The sequence below is a fragment of the Solea senegalensis genome, linkage group LG6, assembly GCF_019176455.1.
Source record: "Solea senegalensis isolate Sse05_10M linkage group LG6, IFAPA_SoseM_1, whole genome shotgun sequence".
In the NCBI taxonomy this organism is placed as follows: domain Eukaryota; kingdom Metazoa; phylum Chordata; class Actinopteri; order Pleuronectiformes; family Soleidae; genus Solea; species Solea senegalensis.
In genome coordinates this window covers 5,361,464-5,373,692 of record NC_058026.1, presented here as the reverse complement: position 1 = coordinate 5,373,692, position 12,229 = coordinate 5,361,464, and the positions used below count along the sequence as shown (strand labels likewise).

General features: G+C 43.5%; 1 protein-coding gene across 2 annotated transcripts in view; it reads left to right on the top strand.

Moving 5' to 3' along the window:
* Positions 1–12,229, top strand: part of LOC122771054 (complement C3-like) — a 40,658-nt gene that overhangs the window by 22,608 nt on the left and 5,821 nt on the right. For both annotated transcript variants that reach the window (XM_044028353.1, XM_044028354.1), the window contains exons 22-29: positions 481–693; positions 7,821–7,884; positions 7,994–8,083; positions 8,155–8,355; positions 8,753–8,828; positions 8,965–9,124; positions 9,234–9,329; positions 11,672–11,822. In XM_044028353.1, the coding sequence (XP_043884288.1) occupies positions 481–693; positions 7,821–7,884; positions 7,994–8,083; positions 8,155–8,355; positions 8,753–8,828; positions 8,965–9,124; positions 9,234–9,329; positions 11,672–11,822 (1,051 nt within the window). The remainder of the gene's footprint in view (positions 1–480; positions 694–7,820; positions 7,885–7,993; positions 8,084–8,154; positions 8,356–8,752; positions 8,829–8,964; positions 9,125–9,233; positions 9,330–11,671; positions 11,823–12,229) is intronic.

The following is a 12,229-nucleotide window of genomic DNA, read 5'->3' as shown; positions in this document are numbered from 1 at the left end:
GGATACATACATCGATCTATAAATTCTAGGAACAGCACTGTGAGTGAGACAAGGCGCAGTGAAGCTTAAGCAGATGACGAACGCAGTGCTGGACTGGCAAGTAATGCTGCAACGGCAAACAAGGCACCATGAAGCTGAGGCAGACAATGAACGCAGTGCCCCCAACCACACACTGTTCACACCACTCCCCTCCGGGAGGCGTTACAGGTCTCCCTGCACCCGTACCGGCAGGTTCAGAGGAAGCTTCTGCAGCTGTCACTCTACTGAACTTTAGCTCTGCATGCCAGTGAGAACCAACCAACCAACTGTTATACAACCATCTATTTCAATTTTCCATATTTATTGTATGCCATTACTGTATGTCAGTATAAGTATTTGCTTTCTACCACACACAAATAAAAATGTCTCTAACTGTATTTCATTTGCATCTGATTCACTTTGTGGTGTCTCTTATTCTTCTCTCTCCACCTCTCTCCCAAGGTGCGTGTGGATCTGACTGAGACGGAGGATGTGTGCAGTGCAGCGTCTAAACGTACAAGATATAATCAGGATGTCAGAGTCGGGCCCCTGACTACACGATCAGTTCCCTTCATCATTATACCCATTAAGTACGGACAATTCAACATTGAGGTCAAAGCAGCCGTGAAGGACTCGTCGCTCAATGATGGAGTCATGAAGATGCTGCGGGTGGTGGTAAGAGAAACAGACGCCATATTAAAATGACAACAATGTGTCAAGATGTTCTTTAACATTAGATGACATCAGACCAATTTCAACAGATATGTTGTGTATGTACACATGTAAGAGTCATTAACATCTCTGGAGCCACACGTTAGGGGTTAGTGATGTTGCCTTGCAGCAAAAAGGCCCAGGTTCACAACCTGGTCAGTGTTGGGATTAGGGGCGTGATTGGTTACGAATTTAGAATATTAATAATTAATTCATTATGGAATAATTAATTTCTTATAAAAAGTTGAGTCAAACTCGAATCGGGGCACCACTCCTCTCAAACAGAGGAGAACAATCGGTTCTGAATGAACCATTAATTCATAACCTCCAAAAACAGTCTCATAAATTAAGCCGACTACCAATTTGGATTAATAATTGATTAATAATTAACTTAATAATTGATAAATCACAATACTACATCAATAGTTAGGTGAATTGAAGGATTGGAGTTCTACAGGGAAGAGGTTGGCAATATACACACTTGTGCAATATTAATCAGACCAGACTGTATATATTATAAAACATTTATTCAAAAGACATCAAAGATTTGAACAAGAATATCTACTAAATGTAACTATATACAGTGTGTGTGTGTGTGTGTGAAAGAGAGAGAGTCTGCGTGTGTGTGGGTCAAATGGTCAAGTCAGATGGAGGTAGACTACAACTCAAGATGGCGGTTGACAAAGAAACTACAACAAGATGGCGGAATCAAAGATGGCTTCTTGACCGCATGGCTGCTGTGTTTCTTGGTTAACTACTTTTGTAAAGTGAGATGTCAGGTTAGATGAGAGGTTAGAAGCATGCACATCCAGAGCTGAAAGCTAAGGAGCATGGACATCACTAACATCATATTAACCTAAATCTAGACATTACAACAACACTTTGTGTGAGCAAGTAAGCTCAGTACAACATTTCATCTATGCTTAGCCAAGTAGTGTAATGCTATGCTAGGCCCAGTTACCTTACCAAGTCCTGAAAAGATGCAAAAGTGTCCTTTTGAGCTGCTGTCTGTTGGTCCAGGAACAGTAGATGGTTGACTGTGTTTCTGGTGTCTGTGGCTCAGGTTCCTCCTCACAAAGTTAGCTAGTTGGAGCTAACTTGGCTCTGGATCCTTGGTTGATCCTTAGGCAGGCTCTGGTGTCGCTGCCTCCGATGGGAGGATAGCAGGCTGCTGTGAGCGGGCCTGCTCGAAGATCAGCAGAGAGGGTCTCTTGCTGCTGGAAGCTTGTTAAGCTCTGTGCTGAAGGGTCTTCAGTCGAAGAGCTGACGTCTGTGTCCTTCCTGCACCCAAAAGGGCAGGGGAGAGCAGAGGAGCCTGTGTCCTCCGGTGAGATGGAGAAGAGAAGAGCGAAGAGAAGAGAAAGAAGGTGGGGAAACCTGGCTTTTGTATTGCCTGTTACATGGGGTCACATGTCACAAAGTGGCCACTGAGGTGGGTTTCCCACTGATGTGTGGAAGAAAAGGGATCTTTATTGACTGAGTTTTATGACACTCTTTGTCTTTGAGCATGGGGCCATGTGTTCTCCATCCAAGATGCATGTGACTCCATCTTGAATGAGCTGATCCCCAACATCAGGACAAGGGCCTTTCTGTATGGAGTTTGAAAAACATGCAGAGGTTAACTGGACACTCTCAATTGCCAATAGCTTTGAGTGAATGTTTTCTTCTCGTGTGAATCTACGTGTTTGCCTTGCGATGCACTGGTGACCCGTCCTTTTGCCCTATGTCAGCTGGGATTGGCACCAGCAGCCCCACAATCCTCATCTTTAGGATAAACTGGCCAAAGAATGTTCTCAAGAATGACACACAGGGTTGTTTTCTCATCTGAAGTGTCAGCTCTTTTTAAAGTAATGTTGGAAAATGATATACCTACTTCAGTGTATAACAATAACAACAAACACACATTTTCAAGACACATTTTAAAAGTTAAGAAAAATCTTTAATATGAAACATTGTCATACCTACATATATAGAGCTGTATACCAGAAAATCCTATTAGCACGTTTGATAAAATGCAAAAGCTGTCCACATCTAGCTGTCAGTGACACAAAAACAATGATTCTCACTCAGGGCCGGCTCTTGGCATAGGCGATATAGGCGGTCGCCTAGAGCGCCATCTGCTGGAGGGGCACCGCGAGGCGCAAAAACAATGAAAATAAAAACAATGAAAATAAAAATGATTTTCTATTCCCAGTCGCCCTCATTTGGGTGTTCTCTCTTGAAAATAATAAATATTAACAAATGAATAAACAATAATGTTCCTAAAATGTGGTGCTGCTGAATCACATGACGGGTGACCTCAGGGTCAGAGCGGGGGGGGGCACCGGAGAGCAATCTCGCCTAGGGCACAAAATTAGGTAGAGCCGGCCCTGTTCTCACTGTAAAATTGAGTGGACAGCAATCTCCTGTGATGAAGTCAGTTTGGGAAGCGGCCTTCTCTTAGTTCACATGTATATACTTTCAGTTGAAGAACTGAAAATTAGGAAAAAGGAATCAATATACTCTCAGCTGTTTAGGAAGAAGTAAGCGATAAGAATATTTCTAGAATATTTTTGTGATGTATGAAAAAACAATTACAACAGTAGGACTCAACACTCAAAAAATATACAGTGACACATTATATGAGAGAGAGGGAGTAAGAGTGAGAATGTCAGCTGACCTTGGCTGGAGTTCTATGTTTGCTGCTCTCCAGGAGAAAAGTATCCACACCAGCATATCTGTCCTTAACTTCCTCTCTCCTTTTTTCACATCAACACTGCAGACCCCTTTTTCTTCTTCTCTGGTTGATTTATTTAAGAGAGGGGCGCTAAGGTTTTTTATATCTGGAATTGTTCCTATTCCAACACCTAGCAACTAACCTGTTTTCTACTTATTCTGCTGGAATACCATGTGTTAAAGTGCCATGAGGTGTGTTATTGTGTTATCAGTGGCAGTGGGTGGCACAAAAGACCAAACTTAAACAAAAATTGAGTTTGCAGCCCACAACTTACTTGACTCATTTGACTTAATCCTCTTCGCCCATCCGGGAGCACAGGGCCTCAGTGAAGTGTCTCCACCGCTAAAGGTCACATGTGGTCTTCCTCACCTCTTGCCACGAGGTGTTGGCTATGGTTAAGTCCTTGTTGAACCCTTTCCTCCAAGACAGCCGTGGCCTTCCCCTCCTTCTCATTCCTTGAGGATTCCACTAAAGGCCAGATCTAGTGATGGATGTAGGAGGCTTTTGTAGGGTGTGGCCTATCCATCTCCATATTCTTCTTCTAATGGTGACTTCCAATAGTTTCTGGCCTGTTCTCTCTAGTAGGTTATATATCTAGTAGGTTATCTAGTAAGGATATAGCGTAGTCTTGAGTTAATGAAGGTTTGGTGTTTCTTGATGTTGTGTCAAGCCCCACGTTTCACAGCTTGCTGGCAACTGAGATGAGCATTATGCCCTGCCAGTTCTTGCACTGGGTCAAATCTCCTTTCTTCGGTATCTTAATGATGGTACCTTTCTTCCAGTCTAGGGGCATCTTCTCTTCTTGCCATATTCTGCTAAGGAGTGGGTGGAGGGCTTCAACAGACAGCTTGCCTGCCTCTTTCCAAGCTTCTGGTGGTATACCATCAGGTCCTGCGGCTTTACCATTCTTAAGTGATTTGATGGCCTTACCAAACTCTGCCTTACTTGGTGGTCCGGTGCGTATATCAAGCAATTCTGTTTGAGGTTCAACTTCCGGTGGATCTGGTGGGGAAGTGCGGTTGAGGTTTTTGATTTCTTCAAAGTGTTCTTTCCAGCGTTCCATTTGCTCTTCCTTTGTTGCAAGCAGCTTGCCCTCTTTGTCTTGTACCGGCATGTTAAGTTGTCTCCTTCTGCCACTCAGTGTTTTTGTGATTCTGTAAAGGGTTTTCATATCCTGCTTCGACGCGGCCTCCTCTGCCTCCGTGACCATGTCCACGATCTACTTCCTTTTGTTTCTCCTACAGCTTATTTTCACTTTCTGGACTGCTTTGTTATAGAGCAGGGGTAGGGAACCTTTGGCACTCGTGATCAACACTCTGCGGCATAAACACTGGCATGCTGGCACCTCAGTGTTCCTCACTTTATGTGTGTCCTGATTTCATGGGTTTGTGTGACAGCTTCCAGTACAAGGTACTGTAGTCTCAGTTTTGGTTTGGCCTATCTTCCCAGACAGAGCAATATGTTTGTTAAACACAGTGTTTTTTTAAGATGTTTTTTCTTAAAGTTATTATTATTAACCTTGAGCAGATACAGGACTGAGATGTGCTCTATGAATGGAATAACATTCCAGGTATATTGGAAATGTTTTTGTATTTTGTGTCATAATTTAACTTTGTTATTGTTTATAATGGCACACTCGATGAGAAGAAAATTTCAAACTGGCACTCGATGTCACAAAGGTTGCCGACCCCTGTTATAGAGCTTCGTAGCATTAGCCTTCTGGTTCCTGGTTCTGCTATTATCAATATTTGCTTTTAGGTTGCATCTTTCCTCCACCTTCTCCCATGTGTCTTGATTCATTTACTCCTTCTTCTCTCTCTTAAATTTCCACAGAACCTCTTCACATGCGCTTGTATAGGCTTCCTTGATGATAGATCATTCAGTTTAGATTTCATCTTCTTCCTCTTCGTCATCCGAGTTGTAGCGTGGAGCATCAAAGCGGTTTGCCAAGGTAAGTACAAATTCTTGTTTTGTTTCAGGGTCTTTTAGCCTCTCTACATTATACTTAGTTGTCTTCTGTTTCGTCTTCCTACAAGCTGCGAGTTGTGCCCAGCAGGTGGCCAAAAGTAGGCGGTGGTCCGAACCGACATCAGCGCTTCTCTTTATTCTGCAGTCCTGTAGTGTTCCCTGCCGTCTTCCAGAAAATGTGGTCTATCTGGTTTTCAACAGATCCATTGGGTGATATGTGGAATTTTATGTGGAAACAAGGTGAAAGACAGACGACTTTATTAATCCCTTTGGGAGGTTCCCTCGGGGAAATTAACAGCTCCAACATCCACACACAGCGCTACAGTAGACTGGAAAGAGAAACACCCCAGGTACCAAACACCATAAAATATAGAATAAAATATAGAATAGAATAAAAACAATAAAAAATAAAAATGACCTATATATGTATATGTATATATATGTGTATATGTATATATATATGTGTATATATATGTGTATATATATATATATATATATATATATATAGTTCGTACTGTTTGTTTTGTTTGCCCTCCTCCCCCCCAGTGAGGAGTTGTACAGTTTGATGGCCCGGGGGACAAACGAGTCCCCCAGCCTGTTGGTCCTGTACTTTGGGAGGAGCAGCCTGTTGCTGAGGCTTCTGTGGATCCTCTGGCTGCTGATGACAGTGTGCAGAGGGTGGCTGGCATTGTCCAGGATGCTCAGCAGTTTGTCCAGAGTTTTTCTCTCTGCCACTGTCACCAGAGGGTCCAGCCTCATTCCTACCACCGAGCCGGCCCGCCTGATGAGTTTTTCCAGTCTGTGGAAGTCTGCCTTAGTTGTGCTCCCGCCCCAGCACACCACAGCGTAGGAGAGAACACTGGCAACCACAGACTGGTAGAACATCCACAGGAGCTTCTTGCAGATGTTAAAAGATCATAGCCTCCTCAGGAAGTACAACCGGCTCTGGGCCTTCTTGTACAGATGCCTTGTGTTGCTTGTCCAGTCCAGCTTGTTGTCCAGCCACAGCCCAAGATATTTGTAGGTCTGAACGACTTCCACCTCCTCTGCTCCTATTAGAACTGGTCTCAAACTGGGTCTGTCCCTCCTGAAGTCGATGACCAGTTCCTTGGTCTTTGAGGTGTTGAGCTGCAAGTTATTAATGTGGCACCAGACAACAAAGTTCCTCACCAGGCTCCTATATTCCTCTTCCTCTTCATTGTCTCTGATACACCCCATGATGGCCGTGTCGTCTGCAAACTTATGGATGTGACACGTTTCAGAGTTGTAGCAGAAGTCCGCAGTGTACAGAGTGAAGAGGATGGGAGACAGCACAGTTCCCTGAGGAGCTCCGATGTTGCTGACCACAGTGTCAGACGTGATGTCCTTCAGCCTGACATACTGTGGTCTGTCTGTGAGGTAGCTGGAAATCCAAGCAACCAGGCAGGGGTCCATTCGCATTCTGGTGAGTTTTTCTCTGAGTACAAGGGGCTGGATGGTGTTGAAGGCACTCGAAAACTCCAAAAAGAGGATCCTGACTGTGCCACTTCCCTTGTCCAGATGCAAGTGGTCTCGGTGTAGGAGGTATAGAATGGCATCCTCTACACTGACCTCTGCCCGAACTGTAGGGTGTCCTCAGCGTGCTGTACCTGAGGCCTGAGGAGGTTGAGGAAGAGCTGCTCCAGAGTCTTCATCAGATGTGAAGTAAGTGCCACCGGTCTGAAGTCATTCAACTTCCAGAGGGTGGGCTCAGGTTGAAGACCCATTGGAGTGGCTCCCCTAGTTCAGCAGCACAGGTCTTGAGGAGCCGTGGACACACCTGGTCTGGTACTGCTGCTTTCCGGGGCCGGAGCTTCCTCAGTTCTCCCCTACCTGATCAGCTATGAAGCAGGGAGGTGCCGCCTATTACCAGGCTGTTCAAGGAGCAGAAGTCGACAAAGAGCTTTCCCATCCCTCCTTCATTCCCACTGTTTACTGCTCCCACTGTTTACTGCTCCCACTTTGGAGTTCATGTCCCCCATTAGGATGGTGATGTCCCTCTTCTTACGCTTGGCCATGGTGGCTTGCAGCTGTACATAGAACAGTTCCTTATCTGCTTCACATGCATCATTGGTGGGGGCATATGCTTGTATAGTGGCTGTGTCTTGACAGCGGAATGTAAATCTCACCATGATGATTCTCTCTGAAATGGGTTCCCATTCCTTCAGACTCTGTGCACTTGTCTTTGTCTTCTCTGCATTTAACCCGTCCTTTACTTGAAACCTTCCTACAATTAGGAGCAGGGGGCAGCCACTGAACAATGCCCGGGGAGCAAATGGGAGTCTGGGTACCTTGCTCAGGGATACCCCAGCCCATGCCCTAACATATACAGAAAAGAATAAACTTAAAAATAGTTGTGATTATAATGTTTGTGTTGTTGTTTTTCCAGCCTGAAGGTGTACTAATTAAGTCTGTACAGACTATAATTCTAGACCCCTCACACAAAGGTGCTGGTGAGTTCATACATTGAATGCCTTCACTTTATAATCATTCTGTGTTGTGTGTTTGAACTGACGCAAAATGATTCCCCCACCCCCCAAACTTGCCTGTTTCTTCCTCCAGGAGGTAAACAAGAAGAAATACTCAATAGTGGAATTCCAAAGAAAGACTGGGTTCCTAACACACCTGCAAGCACACAGATCTCTGTGACAGGTGGGATATCACTTATTTACTTGTTCCTGTTGATTGATAGTGTTTTGATTGTTCTGGTTATGCATGTGCAGGGAGTGAAGTTCCATTGGTGGAGAACGTCATTAGTGGGGAGTCAATGACTTCACTGATCCAGTTGCCACACGGCTGTGGAGAGCAGAACCTGGCCCGCATGAGTCTACCTGTCATCACAGCCATGTATTTGGACAAAACTAACCAGTGGGAAACTGTGGGCTTTCAGAGACGAAATGAAGCCCTCCAGCATATCAGGACCGGTGAGATCATGATTATTTTATTCCTCTCTGTGGCTGAAATCTGTAAAGCATGTTGGTCAACCTGTTTTTTTAAATGTGCTCTAGTAATAAAGTTGACTTCACTTGAAATGGTGTCAAATAGTGTGGTAGACAACAAACTACTCCTGTGGAGATTTACAGAGCCACTAATTTAATGTGACATATATATATATATGTATATGTATATATATATGTATGTATGTATATATATATATATATATATATATATATATATATATATATATATATATATGTAATACTCAAACATGTTCTGCACAACAAAATAAAATTATGATCAGACAAATTTGCTCTACATAAAGGAAAAAAACATGGACTGAATGGCACTTGGAAAAAAATTGTGTGTTTTGTTTGCATCCAGGCTACAATAATGAACTCGCCTTCCGTAAACAAGATGGATCTTTTTCAGCATGGCCCAGTGCCAAAAGTAGCACCTGGTGAGACGTTCAAATATAAATGAGCTCATATGTAAATGTTTCCACATCCTCGTCTATCTCTGACTGTGTGAGCGTGGGCGTATATTTCATGTGTTTAATGTAACTTAACAATCACCCCATCTCTTCTCTCTCAAAGGCTCACAGCTTATGTTGTCAAGGTGTTTGCCATGTCCTACAACCTGGTGGAAATGAAGAAGAATGTGATCTGTGACGCTGTCAAGTTTCTGATTTCCAATGCACAGCAACCTGATGGCATGTTCAGAGAAGTCGGAAGGGTGATCTACAGTGAGATGAGTGTGTGTGAACTCATTCCAGTAACATCATGAATGACAAAAAGACAGCTAATCCAAAATCGTTATGACACACTTGCAAATTCAAATAAAAAGATTTTCTGTGTGTGTGTAGGGTGATGTGCAAGGCTCAGATTCAGATGCCTCCATGACAGCGTTCTGCCTCATTGCCATGCAGGAGTCACGCAAGCTATGTGCTGACACAGTTAGTGTGAGTACCTCACCTGCATGCATTGTATTGCACCACTGTTATTGCATCACATTCTCACTCCACATAAGTGATGAACCAAACAGAGTCTGGGGCACTAGTCAACAACTTTAATGCCACTACAGAAAAAGTAGGCCTGAACAACTTGTGCCTTTCCTCACTCACCCTTAGAGCAAAATCCCCCTGTAGTCTATTGGGTAGCTCAGAAGGTGAGCCCTTGTAATTTGGCCTCTTAGACCTTTTACCTTGACTGAACCTCATATGTACAGCCTCCTTGGCATCAAACTCGTATCAAACATTTCTGAAAGGAGGAAAAGCTGACCAAAAAATCCATGTTTCAGTAGGACCTAGATCGGTGTTAGAAACCTTGTTCTGTGTTATACTTACTAATTTATATCTTGTCGTGATTATTTAAAAAGCATCACTTAAGACAAGGTTAAGTCTTGAGTGGGAGAGGGGTGAAAACGTCATTGGGGTCAGACAGTGGGCACCCTCCATCTTCAGTGTTTCGCTGATTTAGACCCACAATACCTCCAGAGGACTCAACAGAGACACCTGTGCCACCCCCCCCATATCTTTACCCCTCAACGGTCATCTCAGTCCAGATGGTGTCCTTTCTCTTGATCCACAGCCAGTTGCTGCTTCGCTCCGCAGCCTGTGAGAGTGACTTCACTGCTTGCTGGAAGGCCTGTCCTTTCACCCCCATTCTTTTCAGGATCCTGGTTGTGGTCTTGACAACAAACCCTCTGCACCGAACTTCTACAGGGAACACCTCGGTACGCCAGCTGAGTTGTTCTGCCTGGGCTGCTATTTCAGCAAACATCCCATGGTACCGTTAGTTCCAGGATGTACAGGAGTTTCTGAGAAGTGGGCCACAGGATGAGGTTTGGCATGAGATTAGCTGTTCTTATCTCTGTTGGAAAGCCAAGTTTGTGGTCAAGGTTGACCTGCATTTCCCAGTCCTGGGGGCCGGGTCAAGGAGAGTGGTGTTGGCCCTTGTCAATGTACACTGCCTGGCCAAAAAAAACAGTCGCCACCTGGATTTAACTACGCAAATAGGTAAGAGGTTGCTGCAGTTGGTCAGGTTTAGGTTCAGCAACATTATGTGCCCAAAGAATGAGGTCAGCTGACTACCTGAATATAATGAATGACCAGATTATTCTATCAATGCATTTTTTTCTTCCCTGATGACATATTCCAAGATGACAATGCCAGGATTCATCAGGCTCAAATTGTGAAAGAGTGGTTCAGGGAGCATGAGACACCATTTTCACACATGGATTGGCCACCACAGAGTCCAGACCTTAACCCCATTGAGAATCTTTGGGATGTGCTGAAGAAGGCTTTGGTCAGTGGCCCGACTCTCCCATCATCAATACAAGATCTTAGTGAAAACTGAATGCAACACTGGACGGAAATAAATCTTGTTACATTGCAGTAACTTATGGAAACAATGCCACAGTGAATCCTTTTTTTTTAGGTGGCAACATTTTTTTTGGCCAGGCAGTGTAGAAGGCTGTGTTAAACTTCAATATTTATTTTCCTCCTTGGTGCACTGACTAGCAGCCTCTTATCTTCTAAATGTAACCGGTAGTTGTGATATGTTATATATGAGGAGACGGTGGATTGTCTTTAGCTCGACTTTATTCCAACATTACGCAACTCAATACACGTGAATCCCATCTTTTACCTCCTGTGTATATCCTATGTAAGTGTGCGTACTGACATATGCTCAATCACAGATTGTAACACATTTACGTGATAGTCGTGGAGTTGTCACGGCACGTTTGATGAGCATTTTAACTGTGTAGTGACAGCATTTTCTGCAAATTTTGTGTTCCCTGCATGTTGCGGGTATCGACAGCAGAATTTACAGCTCAATCAATTCGTTTTTCTGGAGTACCATAGCCAGGTAAACTTGTACTGCCATTCCTCACAAAAACTGGATCTTGTGGATTTTTTTTTGCCAGACCTGTTTCTTCAGAATCTGATTTGTATTCATCCTCTAGGTCAGGATTTGTGTCTCGCACACCAGGCTTACTAGGGAGAAAGTGCTCATCGATGGTGCATTTAGCCATCGTTCACAATCGCTGCTCTCATGTGCCTTGGTATTTAAATTCTCCTTCTTCACTGTTTGGAGATAAATGCGATCCATAAACTCAAGGACCCTCCACGTTTCACGTTCAAATTTTGGTCACAGTCTGGAGCCCTGATTATGTCACTTACTGTATGTTGGTATCTTGAAGTATGAAGTAGTACTCATTACTCGCTCTCGAGATACAGATAAATGGATTACTATTGTCTCATCCTCTCATGTTTCTTGTTTCCTGTTTCCTGATGTCCAGAGTCTGCCTGGAAGTACTGACAAAGCCGTGGCCTACCTGGAGAGGCGTTTGTCCAGCCTCACCAACACATATGCTGTAGCCATGTCATCATACGCTCTGGCCAACCAAGACAAACTGAACAGAGAGATCTTCTACAATTTTGCTTCCCCAGGTGCAGTTACAGTATTCCAATACAAGAAAAAAACACTTCCAAGAATAATTGTTACCTTTAGTCTAAAACAATATTGTAGTCGATATTATGTATTAAATATGTAAAGATATAAATATTGTATATTTCTGTCCTACTCACTGCAATGGGAATTCATTGTACATGATTTCTTTCAGAAATATTAACTTGTGTCTATACTAAAAACTGTGTTTTTTCTTTTCTTTTTATCTGTCTCGATCTTGTGGGTATGGCCTGTATACTTCTGCACTTTACTATCATCTCTCTTTTGTTTTACTCTGTTTTGACTAATTCCTTTTAGCTTGTATATTCTGTTGTGATTTTTATATCTGAAATAGATTTGTCTAACTATTTGTACTATTTGTGCTGCTATCTTGACCAAGAGTCCCTGG